The sequence below is a fragment of the Cyprinus carpio genome, chromosome B20, assembly GCF_018340385.1.
Source record: "Cyprinus carpio isolate SPL01 chromosome B20, ASM1834038v1, whole genome shotgun sequence".
NCBI classification, from domain to species: domain Eukaryota; kingdom Metazoa; phylum Chordata; class Actinopteri; order Cypriniformes; family Cyprinidae; genus Cyprinus; species Cyprinus carpio.
The window spans coordinates 1,762,788-1,789,200 of NC_056616.1; the positions used below are offsets into that span (position 1 = coordinate 1,762,788).

Genomic DNA, 26,413 nt, shown 5'->3' on the forward strand with positions numbered 1-26,413 from the left:
AATGTACAGTGGAGTTGCTATATACAGTATTGAGCAGAGTATAAATAGGAATGCAATGTTGGGATTGTGTGTACATTATGAACAGAGCAAAGTAGGATCATATAAACACATTATGAACAGCAGCAACGTGAGAACAGTGGTAATAAATACAGTTGGATGAGTGTGCAAAAGTATTGTTACAATGTATTCTATGCAAAATAACAGTAGTGCAATTATATTTTTATAGAATAGTTTACTGTGCTTTAAAAATATACCAGATTTGCATAATTTACTTGCTAGATAAATGCAATCTGTTACAGTTACTGAGAAAAAAAAATTGTGTAATTAAATTACAGTTACTATGAAAATGTTAGCGCACCTTATTTTATTGTGTGTGTGTGTTTCTTGTGTTTACTTGTTTTGTGTATTATTGTATATTAATAATAATATTGTTGTATTATTGCAACCATATTGTAATATGACGTAATATTGTATTATGTAAACAATATTTATGTAAACACAATCATAGCGATAGATAGATAGATAGATAGATAGATAGATAGATAGATAGATAGATAGATAGATAGATAGATAGATAGATAGATAGATAGATAGATAGATTTAATTTGGGGAAACTATTTGTTTCAGTTTATAGCTTTCTAGATGATTGACTATAGTCTATACTCACTATTACTCTATAATTCATTATATTTCTCTATATTCTTTGCGGTATGTATTATAACGTCCTCAAATGTTTTCAAACAAATGTTATGTAATAGATGGCGCATGCGCAGTTTGCAGCGCACAGCCATTGACGAGAAAAAGAAAAGGTGATGTTTCTGCTCTGAAGCGCGTTATATGCGATTATTTTAATAGTGCTCGCGAAGAGAGGGATCAAAACACTGGACTGAGAAAATCTCCTTGACTGTCACCTTCTGCGCTCCTCGGGATCCGACCGAGCTCCACACATTCTTCATCACCAGCACTGTCTGTTTACATCCGGACGTCTTTGATATATATATATTTAAAAAAAAAGTTGTCTGGATAGTGAAGTTGATATCATGCTGGGCGATGCTTTTGGACATCGTGTTGAATCCAGCGTGGAAAATAAAACAGTGAAGATAAGCAGATCCAAGCAAGCGATCTTGAAGAAGAGAGGACGAAACGTTCACAATACACCCAACAAAGCATCAGGCAACATCAACAAGAGCAGCTTTAAACCTCCTTTAACCACCAATGAAGAGCTCAAACCAGCTCAGTCTAAACCAGCCACGAATAAACAGGTAAAGGGCTTTATTGCCTGCTTATACCAGGTTTTGTGCATTTCAGTGGCATTCTTTGTCTTGGAAAAAATAAATAAATAAAAAATCTATTTAGTCTGTGCTTAGTTGTTTAATGTGTTTATTATGTGTTTTAAATTAATAATCTGAGTGTAAATAGTATTGAGTTGGTTAAGTTTAGTGTTTAAAGATCTGGGCAAATTAATGAAAGCTTGTGGGTTTGAATCCCGGAAGTTAAACCATCACCATGTGCTCTTGAATCCTGACAGACACTTCAGCATCACAAAGAGAGACTGAACTATGAAGCACAAAAGATGCTATTTGTGCTGTTTTTAAAATGTAGGAAATCAGACACAGTTTTAAGATAACTTTTTATGTAATCAGGATAGGACGGTCTAACAAAATATATAAACTGGAAGACCAAAATGTCAACCCAGCTGTGGACAAATGAACAGTTTAAAAGACTTGTGCACTGTGTAGATTATGAAACAGAATTGCTTTTGTTAGAACTGCGTTTTAAAATAACATGTAAAAAAACTACACTCCTTCTACTTTAACCACTGCTCTGTTAATTTCACCTTCCACTCTGTTAAAGGTAGGGTAGGCGATTTCAGAGATATCAAGCTAGCTTTGAAACCATAAGATCCCACCCTCCCTGCAAATCACTCTCCAAAGCCACGCCTCCAAAACACATGACCGGGCTCAGACAGACCAGAGGCTAACGAGAGACGCGTCTACACTGTCAGGTTACCTCATGTCTCATTCACCGGTGAGAAAACTTTACAGTACAAAGCGCATCGTCTTATAATAATTACATCTTCCATTCTCGCTCGGTTTATGATAGCGTAATGAACGCGCTGATGGCGTATCATGTCTGCGTGAACAGGGCGCACAGAGAGCCTATCGTAGCCCTCGGACCGAGGAATATGATTGGACAAACATTTTATGATCCTACACCTTCTGCAGATGCTATAAATACATTTAGACCACTTAGTGATTGCTATCGGGATGTGAAGAGACTTTCAAAAAATGTTTTTGAATCAAATCACCTACCCTGCCTTTAAGTCTTCTGATTATACACCTTTTTCTTAATGAGTGTACTGTGTTTTAGATTTAGGGAGGCACTTCCGGTGACTGAAGACAAAGCATTTCAAATTAGAAGATTGCACTACAAATAATCCTGATCTGTTTGATTGAATGAGCTGTAAATGTGTGTTCTGCTCTCCAGATTTATTATATACTGATTGTTTACAGTTTACTCCCATAATTTGCACAAAGTGTGGGCATACAGTGAGGACATTCTGAGCTAAAGTCAGCCATTGCATCAAAAATAAGCTAAAATAGGTTTATCAAATAAGGAATGTCATGTTTTTTAGATTTTAATTTTAAAATGATTATTTTCTACTGTTACATTACTCTGAAACACTAAGGGGTAGAAACTTTTTTTTTTTTTCACCTGAATCCTTCTTTCTTTTCCTTCTATAATTATTTTCATTCACATTTTGCAGACCAGAAGCCAGGGATGGTGCTGGCAAAAAGTTTTGATTCGTTAATATGAAGATATTAAGTGAAATAAATGTCACACATTTTTCATGAATTGACCTGTATTTTTTGAAGGCCATGTTCAAACCTAAAGGCTCCCTGGAGAAATTTTCAGTTAAAATTATCTGTAAAATATGTCATTTTTTATTTATATCATTTATTTTGTGTACCAACAAGAATTTTATAGAAAATTCTGCTCAACTTTTGTGAACATAGATTACTTACTGGTTCAAAGTTTTAGATAAGAAACAGTTGCTATGTTTCCATCCAAAGATTCAAACTTCTGCGCAAAACTTTTCCATCCAATGAGTTAAAGATAACAAAATTGTCACTTCTTGTTAAACTGGCACTAATATATGATATATTTTCTGAGGTGGATGCTGCTGTTTGGGAACGCAGTGGTGTAAGACAATAACGACAGACCATAACAACATATAGATGCTGAGAACGAGATCGGTCCACTGCTAGTCAAGTTATCCTGTCTCATAGCGCAAAGTCACATGACTTTTTCACTGCGCACAGTAAATGTGTTTCCATCGTACTTTATGCACGTTTTTCTTATTGGATAAAAAGTTTATCCTACTCAAAAGTTTTTTTTATGTGCATTTTTAGATTTTATGCGCATCTTGGCATTTCCATCCAGCATTTTATTTTATTTTTTATAATGCGATATTCCAAAATGCGCATAAAAATAGGTGGATGGGAACATAGCTAGTATGTTTGCTGAAATCATGTTACCTGGTCAGTTAGATTCAAAACCAATGATTCTGAAAAGATTCAAAGCTTCATGAAGAAGTGTCGCGAACTCATCCGTTACTAAACACCACAAATGAAATGATCACATGTTTTGGCGTTCTGGTCACAGTGTGAGACGTAGAGGCCAGAGAGAACATCAGCAGTGTGGTCTGACCATCTTACATGATCCTAAGTGTTTCCCGTTTGTCTTCAGCAGCTGAAGTTAAAAACTGAAAGTGTTGAACGAGGAATCCAGCCCAGCAGACCATCTGTCCACAACTCGAGCCGTCTTGAGAAAACCACTGACAACCTGAACAAACGGAGACAGTGGAGCAAGCAAAGAAACTCATCCGACGACTCTCAGCTTCCCAAAAGACAGGAGACCCCCACACACATGGGGAAGAGCACTGCTGAGGGCCTCAGGAGGGTGAGCGTGTGCCCTCCTGAGCTCTCATCGGAGGCAGAAAAGACGTACGCAGGAGCAAAGTTCAGCGAGCCGCCCTCGCCCAGCGTCCTCCCCAAACCGCCCAGCCATTGGGTGGGAGAAGGTGCTCTTCAGCATACAGCCGTACAGATGTCTGTGCACCTCAAAACCCTGCTGAAGGTCCAAGCAGAACCCTGAGCTCATATTGGGACACTTCAGAAAATAATACAGACTGGTAACATCCCCTTCGAGAGCTATTGAACTTTGCAGTTGTTTATGAAAGCTAATGTGAGTTAAAGGGATAGTTCAGGCCAAAATGAAATTATTTACTAGGGCTGGGAAAATAAATCAATGCATCGTGAATCGTAATTCGGCATAGATTCTGAAATTTTCTGAATGCATCGCAATTCTATTTGAGTTGATTCTGAACTTAGTTTTGAACAGCAGATGGTGCTGCATGCTTTAGAAACAGCCGTTCTCTGCTTGTTTCCAAATCACACACATGAACCATCATGAGCATTTGAGTGTGCAGATTAAAACTAGATTATAGGGCTGCACGATTAATCGAATGTGATTGTCATGCATATCTCGTCAGTAAAGCTGGTTCTGTAATCAGTATAACATCTCCATCACATGCTTTCAGATGGAGCTGTATTTACTACACAGAGCTGTAGATCTCTTACAAGCTATGCAATAAAATATAAATCGCAGACGATATAATCACACGATTATGAAATCGAAGAAATCGTTCCGTGATGATGAAAGCTGTTTGTGTAGCTTCTCAGTGAACTACGGCTGGTTGTAGTAAATGTTGCTCCATCTGAAAGCGTGTGAAAATATCACAATTAATAACGTTTTTACTCCAAACTCACTTCATAACGCCAGACGAGTGTTTGAAATAAATCCTTCTGTGAGATGATGTGGCTTCTTATATAGAATAAGGCACGCAACATATTTCATCATATTCTAAGCAGTGATAAAGCCATTGCATTATTATATACTTTATTATAATGAAAATTATAATAATAATTATAATAAGATCTCAGATAAATCCTATATTGTCATAGTTGTGTGTTTATTAGTCACGCTGAATCAATGAAAGCAGTTAAATTTTTTGTTTATTCAGTTGACACTATAGGGACTTACTGGAGTTCTTCTGCGAGGCGTATTTGGAGTTTCTCTGGCCTTCAGATGGAGATTTACTACTAATCACAGAACCGTGCTTCACTGACAAAATGCACATGACAATCGCAGCGTTTGCCTAATCGAGATTGCCCTACTAGATTAGAGCGCCATCTGCTGTTAAAATCTAATCTCAGAGTCGATTCCAGAGAGAAGATCTCAGAATCCATCCATGAATCGATTCTGCATCGATTTATTGTCCCAGCCCTATTATTTACTGAGCCTGCTTCATGTCCTTCCAAACCTGTATGATTTACTTTTTTCTGTGGAACACAAAAATGATGCTCTGATGAATGTTAATAACCAAACAGTTTTGGTTACCATTGACTTGCACTGTATGGAAAAAAAAAAACAAACGAAAAAAAAAACATGTCTTGAAATGTTCCACAGAAGAAAGAGAGTCATACAGGGTTGAGTGGGTTAAATTTTTGAGTGAACTGTCCCTTTAAATATGACAACATGTGGAAGTGAAAACACTGAGACACTGAATTTGTGTATATTTTTTCATGTTAATTTACCTGAAAAGTCACATTAGTTTTGTTACTGAAGCTTATAATTGGTATCACGATGTATTTACATTCATGTAACTCCAGTATGTGTAATGTTTTGCACAATAATGAAAATTGTGTGAGATATTTAAGAAAGTGTCGGGCAGATTCTCAAGAGCTGCGGCATGTCAACACATACTGTAGACAATCGCCATGAAGAACTGGACCGCTAATGACAAGAAAGTGGTGTGTATTATTTTTTTTATTTTATTTTTTAACCTTATATTGAAGCACTATGGACCATAAGCAACTGCTTAAATCAATCAATTACAAATGAAAAATTTTTATTTAAATTTATCAAAATACACCAAAAATTTACAGATTAACCACACAAAAAATACACCAAAAATATAAAGAGCCCCACACATGAAATATGGGAAAAATATCAACTTTTTTCATTTCATCAATATGAACAAAAGTGCAATAACATTTTGTTTGCAAACACTTTAAACAAATAATGTATTTTTTACCACAGTATTCTTTTTACATAGCCTAGTAGGCTTCAAGTTATTTATCACTGCCATGACATTAACGTTTTTAGACAATGTAATCAAATTAAAAATAAAACCAAAGCTATTTGTCACTGCCAGGGCATTGACGTTTTTATAGAAAATATTTGATAGTTTGTTATAGAAAAACAAGTTATGCTCAGAGTCCAGAGCCTCGATCATAACATTATAACAGGGGCCTTCTGAGTAGAGACCTGCACGATCGCGGGACCCAACACAACAGAGTGCTTCGCAGGACACAGTGCGCATTGTCTTCGCGTGCTTTCAGAAACTTTCTATTTCACTTATGAAGTCGTGATTACAAGCTTGTTGCATTCTAACCTGTCAAAAATAATAGTGAACAGTGGTTTGTGAATGTTGATGCTTAGCCTAAATAATTTAATCGGGATGAGCACTCATGTGAGTCTTAGGCCCACCCCAAATGCTGTCATTGGTTGAGATGTGTGATGACGCTCATCCCAAGCCAGTAGTGATCAACATCCCACCCTCCTGTGACCCATGGTTTGTCTGTATGTGTATTCAGAGCCAGTGAGCAAAGGACTTTTTATAATAGTAATGATAATAATAATAAAATGTGATAATAACGCGTTAACCTGCCCAGCCCATATATATATATATATATATATATATATATATATATAGATATATATATATATATATATATATATATATATATATATATATGGGCTGGGCAGGTTAACACGTTATATATATAGTTTTATTTTATTTTTCATGTGCGGGGTTCTGTAAATTTTGCATGTGTTAGTGTTGGGATGTTACACTTGATTTTAAATTCTTTAAAACTAATTTTCTCACTGCCTTTCAACATCATTATTTGTTATCATCTGCATCAGTTCAAAAAGAAAACACAAGTGGATACAATAATCATTTTTATCTTTTTATTCCGCACATGATGAAATAAAGAGTTTTGGCCCCATCATTTTTGTGTGTTTTGAGACTAGAGGTTCATTATCGGTCTATGGAGTATAACTAATGTGTGATTTTACTTGTGAAATTACAATGACAAATCAGCCTCCTAATCATTAAAGTCAGCAAGAAACAAAGTTACATAATTTTATAATAAACACTGCAATATTTGATTAAAAAAAAGAAGAACTGAAGAATCATACAAGCAGTTCAGAAAATAATTACATTTAAATTTGAAATCAATATAGAATAATTATATAAGATTTCAAATTACTTAGTCCAGAATTATGCTCAATTTCAAAACATGTTACATTCTTTACATTAGTGTCCTCCTTTCCCAACTAAAGCCAATATCTTCAAGCAAATGGAGATGAATGCAAAATTTATGAATAACATCCACAAATCTGACTTGCGATGCATCCTAGATTCATAAATCACACCATGTTCGCTCATTTAGGCTAGAAGAAAACTGGTCCCCGACTGAGCCTGGTTTCTCTGTTTTGTTTTTTCTGTTTATTAATATTAGGCTGCTTTGAACATCTGTGTTGCATAAAGCTTTATTAATAAAGGGGAGTTGGCTTGACTTGTGTTGTACATTTGTCATATAAAAGATTAAGCTGTAAAACAAGAGAATACACTGTTTCATGTGAGCAACGTGGTCAGGCATAACTTTATTTTCCAAAAACACTGTATTTTACACTACTCAGGAGAATTTTAAATGTCTTCGTGGAAAAAATCTGAAAAGTCCTTTATATTAGTAAAAATTCACGTTTTGCCTTCTTTAGTATAAGTAAATTATTTCTAAAAAATGAATTCTAAATGTCGTCTCTAAAGACATGTTTACTTTGGAAATTTTTATTTACTCTGTAATGTGAAACTTGATGAAATGCCAAAGAAACACTTCGCTGTCAGCCACATGCAACAAACATCTCAAGGTTTTCTTTTCTTTTCTTTTCTTTTCTTTTCTTTTCTTTTCTTTTCTTTTCTTTTCTTTTCTTTTCTTTTCGCAATCTAATCTGTTTTTTCTTGTTCCCCCTTTTTTTTTTCTTTTTTCTTTTGTTTCTTCCCCCCCCCCTCAGAAATTAGCAAATTTCAAAAATAATTACAAATAAACACATTTCTTTTCGCAATCTAATCTGCACTGAACATGACTGGGCAAAGGGTTAGCACTCAGAAATTAGCAAATTTCAAAAATAATTACAAATAAACACATTGAATTAAACGTGACATATTTTAAAACAGACAGACTTTTCACTTTTTAAATCATATTTTTGCCTTTATTAGTTCATTTCAGTTGTTCTGGGGTCTTAAAAATGAAAAATACCAACATTCCATGTAGTCCATAAAAAAATATTCACTCAGTATGAACAGTAATAAAAAAGTTATTTATTACTAGTTTATTACTATTGAGATTATTCAGCTATTTTGACACATGATCAGATCATGACACATAATGCCAATATGCTGTATCAACACAAATAGGTAAAACATACTGTAATTTTTTACTTAAACATGCTGAAGATCTAATGTTAGTGTATGAAACTATATGAATGAATAAATAAACTTCAAATTTGTTCCACACAAATATTACAGATTTAATCCATTGTATGAGGGCAAATGGAAATATATATATTTTTCCATCTTCCCTGATTTGCTATGTTTTCAAGGTTCAAAATAGATTTTTTTTTAGTCACTCCACTGTTTTGTTTTCTTTTCTTTTATCTTAAAATTTTCAGGATCTAATAGTACTCTAATAATAACAATACTGTTGTATTTAAATAATATTTTGATCTATGTTGCTCATACGTTTATGTATTTCAAAGTCCATACGGTGGACAATCACATCAGTATAATTTATAGATTTTACTTGAAGCTGCTAAACAAATCTGAATAAGCAATTTGATATTTATTGACAAAATCTATGTTCTTTGCTATTCAGCCTACAGATTAAAATATATACCAAAAAAAAGAAAAAATAAACCTTTTCTTTGAGGAGAGAAACCCAGTGCATCATGTCAACTGCCCACATACAGTCATATATTTTCATTTATTGCTGAGAAGCAAGCGTAATAAAAAAGAAACAGATTTTCATAAGTAATCTGTATTTCCAAGACTTACACAAATGTCATATAATGTAAAGGAGCAGCAGTCATTGTGAGTAGATGGACCAGTATATGATGTTGAAGAGTGTGTAGGCTCCAGGGAAGATGACCCTTGAGTATTTGTCTATGGCATGAGTGTCTATAAATACGCTGCTGCTTGAGCCTACAGCAGGTCTTTGAGCTCCTTGTTCATTATCCAGGACCAGATGAACCAGGAACTGCTCCTGTTTGTCTTCGTTCAGCTCCGACATGCCGTAGTTCCCTGTGGTCATCATGTCCATGTCGCTGTAGCTGTTGCTCATCATCATCTGACCAGGATGGGTCATTCCACACGTACACGGCAACTGCTGCATATCACAGTCACACATTACTTGTAACATCACATGATCTGAATTAAAAGGGGTCATGAACTGAGAAACTTAAGTTCCCTTGATCTTTTGACAGATAAGAGGCCATTGTACTATAAAAACATCAGTTTCAGAACTCAAAACTTTCTTGTTAGTCTAAAAACAGCTTATATTTGTCACATCCCCTGGACTCATTATGTGTGTTTTTGCCTCTGTGACCCAGTTTCTGTCTCCCGTGGTTTGTTAATTTGATTCCAGGTGTGTCTAGTTTCTTCCCCATGTGTTCCATGTCCCCGTTAATTTAGTCATTCCTCTCACCTGTGTTTTCCCAGTTATCTTATGTATAAAGGTCCTAGTCTGTTCAGTCTGTGTTTTTATCGGGTCTACAAGTCAGTATGGTGTCTTCCTCCTGTGTTCCATGTTGGATTTACCCCTGTGTTGGATTGATAAAGACTCTCTCAATTATTCTCGACTCCGTGTTCCTTCCGGCAGCGTAGTGTGACAATATTGTAGCCAGTCTGCCAAAATAACAGCTTTTGTAATGTTCAACTCCATGATGGATAAACACCGCCTCTGCAGAAGATCAACGCCTGCTTCTACATCGCTGCCTGTTTAACCCCGCCCACCAATTCCACATCGCTGCCTGTTTAACCCCGCCCACCGATTCCACATCTGTTTAGCCCAGTCCACCGATTCCACATCTGTTTAGCCCCTCCCACCGATTCCACATCGCTGCCTGTTTAACCCCGCCCACCGATTCCACATCGCTGCCTGTTTAGCCCCTCCTACCGATTCCACATCTGTTTAGCCCCGCCCACCGATTCCACATCTGTTTAGCCCCTCCCACCGATTCCACATCTGTTTAGCCCATCCCACCGATTCCACATTGCTGCCTGTTTAGCCCCGCCCACCGATTCCACATCGCTGCCTGTTTAGCCCCTCCTACCGATTCCACATCTGTTTAGCCCCGCCCACCGATTCCACATTGCTGCCTGTTTAGCCCCTCCCCCCGATTCCACATCTGTTTAGCCCATCCCACCTATCCCCGCCCACCGCCTGTTTAGCCCCGCCCACCGATTCCACATCGCTGTCTGTTTAGCCCCGCCCACCGATTCAACATCACTGCCTGTTTAGCCCCGCCCACCGATTCGCGCATGTAGTGTTAAGGAGAGTGGAAAGGCGCAGGTCTATTTACGATAAAGATGCTCTGAAGACAACAAGATGCTGTTCAGTGCCATGTTGTGGAAAAACATGTTGTGCCATGTTGTGTTTGTGTTGCCTTTCTTTTGATCCCAAGGTTAGGAAAGAGTGAATGAACTTTATTTATAATGAAGTGTCAGTGTCAGTAAGAACACGGTCCTTTATTCATTTAATTTTACTGCGGATTCATATACAAACTAGGCACGGGATTTTCAGAAAGACTGAAACTAAAAGACGATGCTGTGTGACTATACTGGTTCTGACAGTTATGTTTTTATTACGTGGTCACTATTGCTTTGTCTTTGCTTTGCATCTGTGAGGAATGTACGCTATCAAACACACAACTATTAGCCTATAATCACAGCAGTGGGCGTTTACTTCCGAGTCTACAATCCTCCACGCCTATTCAAAAAGAGCGCTCTGATGAGGGCGTTAAAAACAGGACAGAAAATAGCCTATTACTTCTACATTATGTTTTTTGCTGTCAAAATCTTGTTGACATTATGAGTGGACCTCAGAGAATGATACAAAATAATAAAATAAAAAACAGAGGTAGTTCATGACAACTTTAAATCACATTCATAAGATAACATCAAAACCTGTCATTTTCATTTAACAGTGCAAAAACATCACATTTTTAAAAAAAATAAACTTTCACTTTTTTTTTTTGGTATTGTTTTTAAAGCATTACTTTCACAATTTGTACTGTACTTAAGAACTAAATACTTGCATTTACTGTTTTCACTATTATATTACTTTCATGACTTATTTGGGTCTAGTTCACTGTCTAATCAATCAATGCTCCCAGCTAAGCTTTTGTAGTCAGTGAGATGGGTTTCTCTGCAGTGGTCCCTTAGCCTACAACGTTTATGGCTTTGCTAAAATGCTGTAATAACCACAGAAGAAGAAATCTTAATAAATGATAACTAAACTGTTATAGCTTACCCTGTTGCTTTGCATCCTCTCTTTGCGCTCCTGCAGAGTGGACAGGTAATTGACAGCGGCGTACTCATCAGACAGGAAGACAAAGACGAAGCTGACCCACAGGTAAATGTCCACAGCTTTGATGTAGGAGACTCTGGGCTCAAGCGATATTTGAAATCCAGTGATGATGGTGGACATAGTGAGCACCGTTGTGATGCCTGCAAAGAGATCAGGTTGATCAGATAATTGTAGATGTTTGATGAAATGACATGCTGCTGTGGTCTGCAGCAAGATGTAATTACACGATTCATTTGAAACATCTCACCCAGAGGAACCCGTGCAGGAACAGCTCGCCGGTCGATCCAGAAGGACACCCATGACAGCATGACCATCAGAGTGGCAGGAAAGTACGTCTGAAGCAGGAAGAAGAAGATATGACGACGCAGAGTGAAGTTGATGTAAAGACGATTGTACCAACCTGCAGAGAAGATTGAAGAGAAAAACCTAGCCAGTTTTAGTCATTACAAAGCACCAGTGATCAGGGTGTACAGCAGGGTTACTGAATTCTGCTCCTGGAGGGAACCTTAGTCAAACACATCTGCCTGTGATAATCAAGTAATCCTCAAGGTCTTAATTAGCTGCTCCTGATGTGTTTAATTAGAATTGGAACTAAACTCTCCAGGTTGTGGCCCTGCGGGAAGAGAACTGAATATCCCTGCTAGAGACTGAATAAACACAAACTCAAAAACTGCACATTCATTTCCCTTTTTTATATATACAGTACAGGTCAAAAGTTTGGAAACATTACTATTTTTAATGTTTTTGAAAGAAGTTTCTTCTGCTCATCAAGCCTGCATTTATTTGATCAAAAATACAGAAAAAAAAATTTAATATTGTAATGTAATATACATTGTAATATATTATTACAATTTAAAATAATTGTTTTTAAATTTATTATACTTTAAATGATCATTTATTTCTGTGATGCAAAGCTGAATTTTTAGGATCATTATCACAAGATCCTTTAGAAATCATTCTAATATGATGATTCATTATCAAAGTTGGAAACAGTTCTGCTGCTTAATATTTTTTCAGAACATGTGGATACTTTTTTAGGATACTTTGATGAATAAAAAGTAAAAAAAAAAAAAAAAAAAAAAAAAAAAAAAGAAGCTATGTTTTTAAAATATAAATATTTTGTAATAACAATATACACTACTGGTCAGTAATTTGTGGTCAGTAATTTTTTTTCTTTCTTTTTTTAAATAAAATCAATACTTTTATTCAGCAAGGATGTGTTAAATTGATAAAAGGTGATAGTAAAGAAAATATATTATTAGAATATATATTATTAGTTTTTTTATTTTTATTTTGAATAAATGCAGTTCTTTTTAAACTTTTATTCATCAAATATATTAGACAGCAGAACTGTTTCCAACACTCATAATAAATCAGAATATTAGAATGATTTCTAAATGATCATGTGATAGACTGGATGTCACATGTGACACTGAAGGCTGGAGTAATGATGCTGAAAATTCAGCTTTGCATCACAGGAATAAATTTTTTTTTTTTTTTAAGTATATTCAAATAGAAAACTATTATTTTAAGTTGTAATAATATTTCACAATATTAACGGTTTTTTCTGTATTTTTGATCAAATAAATGCAGGCTTGATGAGCAGAAGAGACTTCTTTCAAAAACATTAAAAAATAGTAATGTTTCCAAAGTTTTGACCTGTACTGTATATATATATATATATATATATATATATATATATATATATATATATATATATATATATATATATATATATATATATAAATATATATATATATATATATTATATATATACATCTATAGCAGTTTATTTACCATGTAGTTGTGGTGTCATATGCCCAGGATTTATTCTGCCTCAAAAACAGCTGCAAATTTATTTTGATTATTTAAAATATTTTACTTGCATATTAAGAACAATAACGTTTGCATTGTATGAACACATCATCATGCTAAATGCATGGCTTGTTCAAAATTAAAATTCGCAACATAGAAATGCTGTGTATGCTGCTGCGATGACTAAATGCCTATGCAAGCTGCTGCTACTGCACAAGAGACTGAACTGTAGCTAGGCAAATGCCTATTTGCTCAAAAATATTGACTCCAAGCTTTTGAATGGTATAGTGTATAATGTTACGAAAGGATGATAATGATGGTCACATACCTGTGCTGCTGTAGAAGGCTAGTTTGGTGGTGGTGTGAAACTCCTGAATGAGGAACTGAGACAGAGAGATCTTCTCATCTGTCTGCAGAGATTTGTTTCCTCTCTTCCAGTACAGCATGAGGTCATCGTCAGTATAGGCATCTCTAAGCAAAATAACACAAATACATATGAACTCACAAACACTAAACACGAAATAAACACAGAATATCCTGCTTTACTCAAAGTTACATCACATGAAAATGTTTACATCAGTTGCGTTGTTTAGACTCACAGCTCTCATTCTCCAGTGAGCATGTCTGGGTGTCCAGCGGAAAGTGACTGAGATCCATATTGCACATCGCTGTGACTGTAACCCTGTTGAATGTGATTGGCATAATTAAAAATTGTGTCACAAATCCACAATATAGATACATGTCTCCTTTACTTTAGCAATTTCAACTGAAAATGATTGTACGAAGGGGGCTGTAACCCCATGAGGAATTAATAAGTAAATAAAATACAAATAATCAAATGTTATTTTATCATTTCATGCAAAATAATCTTATTTGTTTTAAGTGGGATGAATCTTGTTAACAAATTTTCAACTGGCTTTGAACTGATCTGGGACCCTGCATTTTTGCTATCATTTTCAATATGCTATTATTTCAGATAACCTTTAAATCAGTCATTAACTCTTACACCAAACAAGCAACATCGGCTCATTAGAATAATATACCTCTAGCTACGTTTTTACGTTTTCTCAAAAAAAGGTACCTGTACATACAATTCAATGCACAACTTTAATTCCTTTCACACAAATTATACTGTCATATACTATAAACTTTCTTGGTAGCTCAACTTGTATAGCACTGCATTTACATTGTGAAGTGCTCGACTACAAGTCCCATGAAACATGATTTAAATATAAAAGAGCTTTTAGAAGTGGGCTAAAATGGTATGAGTGCTTTAGCAAATGTGTTTTTATTCATGTTTCCTTTTGTTAACATTATTAGTTTAGGCTGGGATTTAGTGTAGGTGGTATGTACAGTGCCTTGCGAAAGTATTCATACCCCTTCATTTCTTCACATCTTGTTACGTTGTTGCCTTGTGTTAAACTGCTTTAAATTACTTTTTTCCAACATCAATCTACACTCCATACACCATAATGACAAAGCAAAAACAGAATTGTCACAACTTCGTAAATTCATTAAAAATAAAAAACTGAAATAAGTACATTGCATAAGTGTCCATACCCTTAACTCAGAAGTTCTCAAACCTGTGCTGGAGGACCCCTAGCCCTGAACATTTTGTATGTCTCCCTTATCAGACACACCCAATTCATGTCTTGCAGTCTCTACTAACAAGCTGATGAGCTGAGTCATGTGTGTTAGAGAAGGGAGACATACAGAATGTGCAGGGCTAGGGGTCCTTAACTAAGGTTTGAGAACAACTGCCTTAACTAAATATTTAGCTGAAGCACCTTTACAGCCTCAAGTCTTTTTTGTTTGATGTGACAAGCTTTTATCATCAACATTTGGCAATTATCTGCCATTCTTCTCCTCACCTCTTCACTTCTCAAGCTCTGTCAGGTTGGATGGGGGCAGATGCACATTTTCAGGTTTCTCCAGAAATGTTTGATTGGGTTCAAGCCCAGGCTGTGGCTGGGCCACTCATGGACATTAACAGAGTTGTCTATAAACCATTCTTGTTGTTTTTAGGTTCATTGTCCTGTTGGAAGGTGAACCATCTGCCCAGTCTGAGGTTCTGCCAAGCTAACAGAATTTTGTTATAAGAACATTCTCCAAATATTCAGTGTTGGTTCTGGGAACATAAAAAATGTCCAGTTTTCTTGACGTTAGAGGAACGGTTTTAAAAAGTATAATGTTCCTCAAACTTCTTTCAACTTAATTTTGATTTAAAATTCAACATTCTAGGAACATTGATTTGTAACATTCCAAGAACATAAAAATGTCCGGTTTCCTTAATGTTAGTAGAATGTTATTTAAAGGTTAGTATGATGTTCCTGAAACATTCTTTCGATCATTCAAACACCTGCTGTGAACAAGCGCAGTCTGTTCTGATTGGCCAACTAACCCAGTGCATTGTGATTGGCCGAACATCACAAGCACTTGTCGGAAATGTAACACCCCTTTCCATAATCACGAGCTTCATCTTTCAAAATAAATGTAAAGAGAAATAAGAACACAAACTACAACTTTCTTCAGCCACAGCCTTAGATGAACTGAAGATAAAAGACATGAAATCTCTCAAGATCTGATTAAACAACTCTACAACAACAGCATTACCAGCTTCAGTTATTACTAACCAGATTGACTTTATTTCTGTCAGACTTCTTCAGAAGTTCTTATTGAGAATTAACAGAGGTTTAGATGTTGATGTCTTATCGAAAATGTTTCGTTTGAGATCACCATCATGGATATCAGTGTTTGTTTTAGTTCTTAGCTCTTGACCCTTGAATTTTGTTGAGTTGCTTCTTTTGCAGCAATTGCAGGTGTTTTCAGAAAACATTTCTGTGTTGATAAAGCAGATCAGCATGTCTCACAGTCTGAGGGTCCTTTAGGTGCTGTTTTGCAAATTCCAAGTGTGTTTTCAAGTATCTTCACTGAAGAGAGGATTGAGTTTGGCCACACCACCATAAAGCCCAGATTGGTGGAGTGTTGCAGTTTGTCCTTCTGTAGCTTTCTCCCATCTGCATATATGATCATGGAGCTCAACTAGAGTGACCATCAGGTTCATCAAGGCCCTTCTCCATCAGTTGCTCAGTTTGTCCAGGAAGCCAGCTCTAGGAAGAGTCCTGGGGTCTCATTTAAAAACGTTGCGTACACACAAAATGGGCATAGAAACATGCAAACGCAATGGCGTAAATATGAATGCACCGTACAGACATTCTAGGCCATGCGTACGAACTCTTTTTCCTGGAGTGAGAAAAGTAATTAAGTAAACAGTGATTTTAAACTGTTTTCATGTCGATATACAGATTTACATTAAATACTCCACTCGCATTAATGGAGATAAACACTGAAATGACATAATTTTACAAAAAAACATATTTGCATAATTTTATTAACAATAGGCTAAATAATTTTCCTGTGGTAGCCTATGCTATGTTTTAATGACAGCGAGGAGTGCTATAGGTGCACAATAATTAATCTTTAAACTAAACTACAGATCACGTTATGAGAAATATTTTAACGAAACAATGATCAATGATGCGCACTTAATTCAATATTATGGTGGACACTGCTGGATTCAGTGGTCGAACAGTCCATTGTCCGGTATAGGACCAATGATAGTATCTTATTGCACAACCGCAGCTGCATGGAGGTGTTGATGTCGTGTGGAGGCATCTCAACAATATAATGAAAAATACCACTATGTTTGAAGGATATAACCAGGAGAAAACGGTAAGATTTGCACTTTTCCTTTTTAAAATACTTTGTTAGTGAAGAGCTGTATCACTCAAAATTGTATTTACACTGCAATAAATATGGGCCTATCTGTTTCCACTAAAAATAGCTAAAAGATGTTCATCAGCAAAACTGCATACATTTAATTTATTTGAATTGTTTAAAACAATTAAAATATCATTACAATCTAAAAGAATGAGATCAACTCTATTCTAAAATATATCTGAGAACAACTTTAAACCATTTTGTTTTTATGGATATTTTCATATATTAATTATAAAACATAACAAGGATACTGGATAACTTTTAGCAATAAAAAAATTAATTTGTATGGCACAAATGGCATTATAGTCCCCATCTCATATTTCCTTAACGTCTCGGTGATAAATATGGTGTCCCATGGAAATGATATGCAGATGAGGTCATGCATAGTAAAATAAGGCGTTGTAAGCTCCATATATGGTGATTTCGGGGAGGAGCCGAGGTGGAGATGCACATATGCACATCTTCCCCTGACTGGGATTTATAAAGGGATTTTTGTGCAGGTTCTGGCATATCTAGCTGTTGTGCCTACATACACTTTTAGGATGAAATCTACAGAGAGTTTTATAAATGAGACTCCTGGTTGTTTCAAACTTCACCCATTGAGGGTAACAGAGATTACATCAGGGATCGTCAAATCTGGACCTCGAGATCCACTTTCCTGCAGAGTTTAGCTCTAACCCTAATTAAACACACCTGAGCAAGCTAATCAGTGTCTTCGGAATCATTGGAAAATCAAAGGTAGGTGAGGTTGATCAGGGTTGGAACTAAACTCTGCAGTGCATTGGACCTCAAGGGTAAGATTTGAGGAACCCTGGACTACATATTTCTGTGACCCTTCAATGAAGCAGAATTTTTTTCTGAACTCTTCCCCAGATGTGTGGCTTGACGCAATCCTTTTTCTGAGCTCTACATGCAGTTTTTTGACCTCAGGGCTTGGTTTTTGCTCTGATATGCATGTTCAGCTGTTAGATCTTTTATTAAAGGGATCATATGATGCTTTTTTAAAGATCATTATTTTGTGTATTTGGTGCAAGAGAATATATTGACATGCTTTAATGTTCAAAAAACACATTATTTTTCAAATACTGTACATTATTGTAGGTCCTCTATGCCCCGCCTCTCTCTTTGTAGAATCATTTTCTACAAAGTCCCTCCTTCTGACAAGCGCAGTCTGCTCTGATCTTGCTGACACCTACTGGTGATTTTAATTTCACATTCAAAGTATCTTTATATATATATATATATATATATATATATATATATATATATATATATATATATATATATATATATATAATTTCAAATGATTATTCAACATTTTATGTCTTATATATCAAAACATTATTTCTGCACTTGTAACTGCAGGTTAAATGCATTCATGTCATGCATTAAACAGTGTGTAAATACATCTAAATGCAACTTCTGGTGAAGCTTTTGTGTTTCCAACAAAAAATGCATTTTGTTGATAATGATTTAATTTGCCTGGTAACAGCCCAAATGTCTTATTATTCTAAATAACTGATTCCTTTAACTAAAAACAACTGGTTTGAGATTTATAGGCCTATCCCAGGGGTGTCAAACTCAGTTCCTGGAGGACTGCAGAGTTTAGTTCCAAACATCCTCCAACGTACATGTAGTTTTCAAATAAGCCTAAATGATTAGATTAGCTGGATCAGATGTATTTAATTAGGGTTATATCTAAACACTGCAGGGATTTGCCCCTCCAGGAACTGAGTTTGACTCCCTTGGCCTGTCCGATTTTTGCCTCCCTCCTACTGTTAAAATGCAACTAGGAAATGTATAACTCTGAGTAAATTTTAAACTAGCTACTTTTTACTGGTACTGGTACTTTTTACTTGTACTTAAGTAAAATTTCATTAAGTACTTTAACTTGAGTAGAATATTTTCGTACTCTTTCCACCTCTGCTAAGTAATAATTAGTTGAAACAGCTTGACATTTTTTACTGTGTATGACAAAACCTGAAACAAGAAAACTGAGCCAGGATGTTCTTGACATTTCTATGGACCAAGTTCCTGTCTACACAGTCAGAAAACACATATCCTGGAAAATGTTATAACAGTTTAACCATCTTAAACCATCTGCATCCAAGACAAATTTATTTAATGTACACAGAAATTCTTCACATCTATAATGAAACACCTCATGATAGCATCTCTGAGAGAAACTGTTGCACAACTCATCTGAGGACATGAAGAGAACTCTGTCGCACGTAAATAAATCATGGAAACTGCAATCATGGTGTCTTGGCTGTTGTGGAGATAACACACACACACACACACACACACACACACACACACACACACACACACACACACACACACATCACACAGCTAAGAAGCCTTTGAAGAAAAATTTTGAGAAAAATGGAAAGTAAAAAAAAAGCACAATCTCTACTTTGCTGTGAACGAAGCATTAGGAGTAAACAGGGTGTCTGCATTGCTGTCAAGGCTTTGGAAACCCATATCTGCATTCACCAGATAACCAATGCTTTCACGTCAGCTGGCCAAGAAACAGAAAGACTTTTCCCTCCCAAACCACAAGCTCTAATATGATGAACCCACTCATTGGGATTCATCTTATGATATGGTTGAACGGTTTTTGCAGCAGGAAAAGCGAAAAGAAATGGCATCGGATGCCAAAAGCTCTGATGGTTTTAGAAACTCTGAAAGCAGTTCTTCAACCTCTGAGGTGTTATACTAATGCACTTAAGACTGTGAAACATGCCACCCTGTTCTTAGCCTTTCCATTTATTTGATATACGCAGCCAGTGCTACAATCATGATGAACATCATCAGCCCTGGAGTTTCATGCATTAGACTTTAGTTCACAACTTACTATATTGAAATATATATAATTATAAATAAAACTTCAGTACATAAGTCTGCAATAGTGCCCTGTTCTCTACAGCCTTGTAATCTAGAGCTTTCTTTTTTTATTTAATTTTTAATTTTTTTATTCTTGCCTTTTTAGTGCCACCTTTGCGCTTTCTATTATTAAATGTTTATCTGTTATTATTTGCTTGCATATCTCCAACAATTTTTTTTTTCGGTGCAGTCAAAAGATAATTACATCATCATTAACCTGTAGGCTGCACTCTGCGAGTGGGGCTGTGAGAAAATAATACATTAAAGAGTGGGGTTGCTGTGAGTGTAGGCAGTCTGTAGGCAGCATTCATATTTCAACGCAGTGGCAAAAAAAAAAAACACCGTCCCGCCCGGAATTCTCCTGGTGCCCCCGATTAGCCAGTCTTGATTTGTAGGCAAATGCAGCAGCGTACCTTGATTCAAGGTTTGACAGCACTGTGGCAAAAATTAAGTTTAACAAAGTTTCTATGAGGTGAGGAAAACAGACCCGCTTGATCTTGGACCAATAAATTCAAGACTGATTTGAGCTGCTTTCCAGGAGATGTGATTAGCTAAACGCTGAGCTCTTAGTGTACAACCAGATGCAGGAAGTAGGAGAACCCACTTTTTTATGGAAAAATAATATCAAAACCCTACCCTGCCCAACCTGATAAAAAATTAATTTGAAGACAGAAATTACTGTACAGTGCATTCAGAGAGCACTTAGCTCTCTTAATTTTTCCACATTTTGTTACAGTGCACTCTTGTTTTTTTTTTTGTTTTTTTTTATGAATTTGTAGTTATGGTTTTTGATTTGTCATTATAGGTGTAGACTGATGTAAAAAAAAAATCAATTATTAAAAGCATTTTAGATTAAGTCTGCATCATAACAAACTGTGAAAAACTGAGGGGGTTAGAATCCTTTCTGAATGCACAGTTTATAGCAAAACCCTACAGATCAGCCATCTGGTCTTGGATAAAATGATAGATACTAGATAAAATGGCTGAGAGGCTGTAGGGAGGAGCTGGCCTTGACATAACAGATTGACTTATAGATTGTAAGTCGAGATGTACATAGAAGAATAAAGTCATTTTGTCCAGCACACTGGCCGTGGGAGGGTTTTGAGATTAAAACTCACCAATGAACCAGCTGTGTGTCTGAATCTACATGTGGCTTGCATTAATTCCACAGATTCCCACATATTAATCCACACATTCACTCATCTATAGCAGAAACCAAGATCAGCGCCTCCTAGAGATGACAGATCTTGGTCAACCAAAAACGTAATAGCAAACATGGAAATACTAAATGTCAAAAAGTCATTGTTGGTTTATATTAAAGGAAAATGGAAAAACTAGATATTTTTGTTTATTGAGTTTTTGAGTCTCAATGTCATCTACAGCAAAGCTGGATGTAACATAACTTTTCTGATGGCTGTCAATCTGTTTCTCGAGCTTAAATTAAGTGTTTTCACTGTTTGGAGAGGTCAATTGTTAAAAAGAAAAAGCAAAACCTGAATAAAATGTCAGAGCTTTGTGGTACGATCCTCAGGCTGTATGTGGGTGTCCGTAATCTGTGACACTTACCTCAAGCTGTAGAGCACTTTGCCATCAGGATGCACTCGCAGCATGACGTTCTCCGTGGTGGTGTCATGGATGGAGGATCGTTTGGAATGGACAAAAAATATGTCAGGTACCCAGATTTTCTTCACCAGCCGGCCATCAAAGGTCATGCTCTGGTTGGTGTTGCTGGGAAAGGACAGTCTCTCGTCCTTCCAGTAATGTCTCAGGTACAGGGTCATGGTGAAGTCCTGAAGCATACGATCCAATCAGCCATTCGTCTTAACATAAACAGTTTATACAGTAGCCTCATTTCTATCCCAAGAGCTCTCTTTATAAGAAAAAAACAGGCTATTTGTCTACACATCTAGGGTGCTTAGAAAGGTTACTGGTTGCTGAATTTGAGCTTTTGCCCTAATCCAAATCCTGTGGCACAAACTCAGAGTGGAAAAGATCATGATAGCACTGAAGCATTCATGATGCACTCTGAAATCTGTAAGCCATAGTTAAAAACACACGTGTCAGTCTCCTACCATATCTACTTCAGAGATGGTGTCCAGACTCTCAAGCTGAACATCAACACCCACGGGTATCGCAGGCCCTGAAACGAAGAAAAATGAGCTTTAAACAGTCTTCCAATGCACTAGTTGTAAAAGTTTAATAGATTTAAACATAAAAGGATCATATGGTGCAATTTCAAGTTTTCCTTTTTCTTTGGAGTGTTACAAGCTGTTCATGCATAGATAAGATCCGTGAAGTTGCAAAGAATAAAGTCTCAAACCCAAAAGAGATATTCTTTATAAAAGTTAAACGGCTTCCTAAAAGGCTTCATTCAAACACCCCCCCACATATCTACGTCACTGTGTGGGAACATTTGCATAACACCACCCAAAGATTTACACAAAGAAAGAATGAGTAACTTTTATTTTTGCTGTAGTATTTTTGCTTTTTCCACGCGGTTTGGCAGTTCGTCCACACGCAAACGCAGCACCAGGTCACTGAAACAGAACATTTTAGAAAACACCTTCCAGGGTGAAGATTTTCAAAAACTCTGGTTGCAATGTTATGGTGTAGACAGCGAAACCAGATTTTTTGGCTTGTGAGGTTGGAGCCTACATTGTTATCTCCACCTACTGGAAACTTTTTCAGGCTTCTGATTGGCCAACATGGCTTTACGGTTGAGATTATATCACCACCTGTTGGTTTGGCATGCTCTTGACAGTGCTTCATAGCATGCGTTTGCATTTCCATATGGACGGACATTTTTTTTTTTTTAAACGGAAGAAGGAAAAATATCTGTGTACATGTGGACATGGCCTAAATCTGAGTTTAGCACTCAGCTGTGTAAAAACTTGCATGATACTTGAGAAAAGCAAAAGAAATGCATGAAAACATGAAATGTCCTTTCTTCACCTTAGGACAATATTTTCATAAACCTTTCATAGCTCATCATTTCTAGCTCTATAGGGAGCCTGGAAACTCTTCAAAAGTGCTTTCTATCTTATGTTTTTGGGACTCAACGCATTCTTCTCATCTTACCTCCAAAGCCAGGCCTCATGGTGAAGTCATGGTCATCTAACTTGAGGAGCTGTTCTGATTTCGTAACGGGAGCTTTTGTGACATCTGGACTTCTCATTAGTAAAGTGCTGTTAAACACAAAGAGGTCACAAAAAAATCACAGTAAATGTCAAAACAGTTCCAATGCAAACAGAATTGGTTGATTGGTCAATTCATATATTTGAAAAACAGAAAATTGACAAAACCAAATCAAATATTTAAAAAAAAAAAATTTTTTTTTTTTTTTTGGAAAAAATAATTGCATTTAAAAACCACCATCTCATTTTTGCATGACATCATACAGTAGCTGTTGAAAAATCACTTTTTCAAATATTACGTTGATGTTCACTCAACCATCTAGAAGTGGCAACAGTACTGGGAGCTTGAAACTGAGACCTCTCACAAATCTTAGCAACATGGTTATATAGATATTATATTTTTTAAAAGGTGAGCAAATTAAATGAACTGTATATTTGTGATACCTGCCAGGTTTACGTGCTTCTCTCTCTGTTCTGGTGGTTTCTCGTTTGGATCTGTTAGGATGAAGGATTTGACATTATTAGATATCAGAACATAACATAACAACAACAACAACAAGTCAGCAAAACAATTAGGCATTTTAATGATTATGCTGAATAAATAAATACATAAATGGATAAATAGCAAGCAAGTATATTGTTTTTATATTAATACTCTTAAGGGAAGATCCATGAAGGGAAAAATTATATTCTGCATAAATATAAAATAATAAATAAAATGTCTCTGTGTTTGTTGTTTCCCTCTTTTGCTTTAAGAATGCTAGTACTGATGATCATATTTTGAGAATGATGCAAACAGAATCTTGTGTTTTAGCAGAAGCAAGCCATCTGACCATCTGTACGAAGGATTTCTCATCATCAGTGACACAATAATTAAAGTGCTAGAAATTGTTCATTATGTCATGTTTCATTGTTCTATTTTTTTAAGTTTTATTTATCTTTTTATAGAATTGTCTCCATTAATTCAGCTAAAAAGAGGTTGTTCAGACACATTTATTTAAAGTAGGCAAAATTTTGCACTTTTTTTATTATTGCAATATATTGTGTTATAGATTGTTCCATTTCCGATATTTACTTAAAAAAAATCGCAACTATGCCAAAATAATAAAAGGAAAGAGAGAGAGAGAGAAAGAGAGAGAGAGAGAGAGAGAGAGAGAGATTTGTTAAAGGGTTAGTTCACCCAAAATTGAAAATTAGCCTGTAATTTACTCACCCTCAAGCCATCCTAGGTGTATTCAACTTTCTTCTTTCAGATGAATCCAGTCAGAGTTATATTAAAAACTGTCCTGGCACTCCTATCATTGCAGCTAGCGGGTGTTTCTGTTCAACAGTACAAAACACGTTAAATAAAGTACGACTTTCCATAATAAAACGTGCCTCACACGGGCTTTGGGGGTGAATAAAGGCCTCCTGTAGCGAACCTCCATATTTAAATGCAATAAACACTTTTCTATCTCTTCCGCCATCTGTCATAAGTGGAAGCAGTTGCGGAGGATGTCGACATTGCATGATTAGTGACGAATGTGGAGAGAGAACAAAACAAAATGCCGGTTACAAATTAGAAGTACAAACCGAGGATTTGTAAGGAAATATGTAGGAGGATTTCGAAATAAACCAAGAGGAGACTGGTTTTCCTTTGCTAAAGCATGGAAACTTTGCTTCCTTTGCTCCTGTAAACAAACTCGTCAGACTAGCATATCTTAGAGAATGCTTCAACATACAACAACCAGCAGAGGTGAGAGAAAAGTGTTTATTACTGTATGTTTGAAATATGGATATTTTTCATACAAAAATGCATGGAATCGCTACAGGAGGTCTTTATTCACCCCCTGGAGCATGTGAGGCACGTTTTATTATGGATGCGCGCACTTTAGTTAACGTGTTTTGGACTGTTAAAGAGAAACACCCACCCACTATAATAATAATGCTTGGAATAGCCAGAACAATTTTTATTATAACTCCATCTGGATTCGTCTGAAAGAAGAAAGTCATATACACCTAGGATGCCTCGAGGGTAAGTAAAACACAGGCTAATTTTCAGTTTGGTTGAACTAACCCTTAAATAAAACAACTAAATCTTTTTTTTTTTTTCACATTTGTCATGAAGAATGGTTGAATACATGAGTGAGGTGATGCACTCACCTGGTTTGGCTGCATGTCTGAAGCACCTGTCCGCGCAGCTGCAGCGCTCCAGTGGAGAAAAACACATGCAAAGCAGAAGCAGACATCAGTGTGCATGATGTCCACATCAACCTACAGCCACACAAATCCTGTTAAAACTTATTAAAACAGCACTGGAGGACTCTTAAAGACGATCCATTCTCACGGTCCAGTCTGTGAGGACGTGCCATGTACCGCACTCAGATGCGTTTAATCTGCATTAATGTGAAGGTCAGATCTGCTGTCTACTGCAGCCTTGCTGTCTCGCATCCATGAGGAGCTTTCGCAGGTTAGAGGGTGAAACAGAAATTTGCTGGCTGTACATTATGTAATGTTCGGTGGGTATTACGTGCTATCTGAATTACACTTATATAATCGAGTGGTATAGTCACTCAGCATTGTTCTAATTTCTTCCAAATGTTGTTTCTGAACTATTTTTTTAAAGGCGTTAAAATGAAACATTTTGAAAAAAAAAATATTCAGATTGAAAAAGAAAAGACAAGTCAAAAGACTAAAGAGAGTTTATTAAATTTGTTTCTGAAGATTAAAATTAAAAAGCTTGAAATGAACAAACTTCTGCCTATATGAATATCTTTACAAAACAAAAATAAATTAAACAATAAAATATCTTAAAATAAATGTTTATATAAATATTTATTTTATTTGATGGATGAGATTAAATAAAATGTGTGTGTAGGGGGGAAATTAAATTAAATTAATGTGTAAATTAAAATGTGTGTGTAGGGGGAAAACAATAAGTGACTACTATGTTTCTGCTCCTCCTTCATTAGAAGGGGAGCCGTAAAGGGGTTGGGGGTGTGGTGGTGCTTATGATGATTCCAAGGGCCCGACATCAGAGGG

General features: G+C 36.1%; 2 protein-coding genes across 3 annotated transcripts; one reads left to right on the plus strand and one right to left on the minus strand.

The window, feature by feature from the left end:
• The first annotated feature begins 749 nt into the window (after positions 1-749).
• pnrc1 (proline-rich nuclear receptor coactivator 1) lies at positions 750-4,511 on the plus strand. 2 transcript variants are annotated; one of them, XM_019126545.2, is made up of 2 exons: positions 750-1,262; positions 3,754-4,511. In XM_019126545.2, the coding sequence occupies exons 1-2, from the start codon at positions 1,041-1,043 to the stop codon at positions 4,156-4,158; spliced, it is 627 nt and encodes a 208-aa protein (XP_018982090.1). In that variant the 5' UTR covers positions 750-1,040; the 3' UTR covers positions 4,159-4,511. The 2 variants fall into 2 exon arrangements, with proteins under 2 accessions (XP_018982090.1, XP_018982089.1); XM_019126544.2 differs by having other exon boundaries at positions 753-1,262; positions 3,751-4,511.
• Positions 4,512-8,294: 3,783 nt separating this feature from the next.
• Positions 8,295-26,017, minus strand: LOC109045021 (gamma-aminobutyric acid receptor subunit rho-1-like). The gene is made up of 10 exons (XM_042747187.1): positions 25,535-26,017; positions 23,837-23,887; positions 23,337-23,443; positions 22,331-22,398; positions 21,825-22,048; positions 14,192-14,274; positions 13,921-14,061; positions 12,025-12,177; positions 11,721-11,917; positions 8,295-9,575 (listed from the first exon to the last, which is right to left on the minus strand). The coding sequence occupies exons 1-10, from the start codon at positions 25,639-25,641 to the stop codon at positions 9,276-9,278; spliced, it is 1,431 nt and encodes a 476-aa protein (XP_042603121.1). The 5' UTR covers positions 25,642-26,017; the 3' UTR covers positions 8,295-9,275.
• Positions 26,018-26,413: the final 396 nt, after the last annotated feature.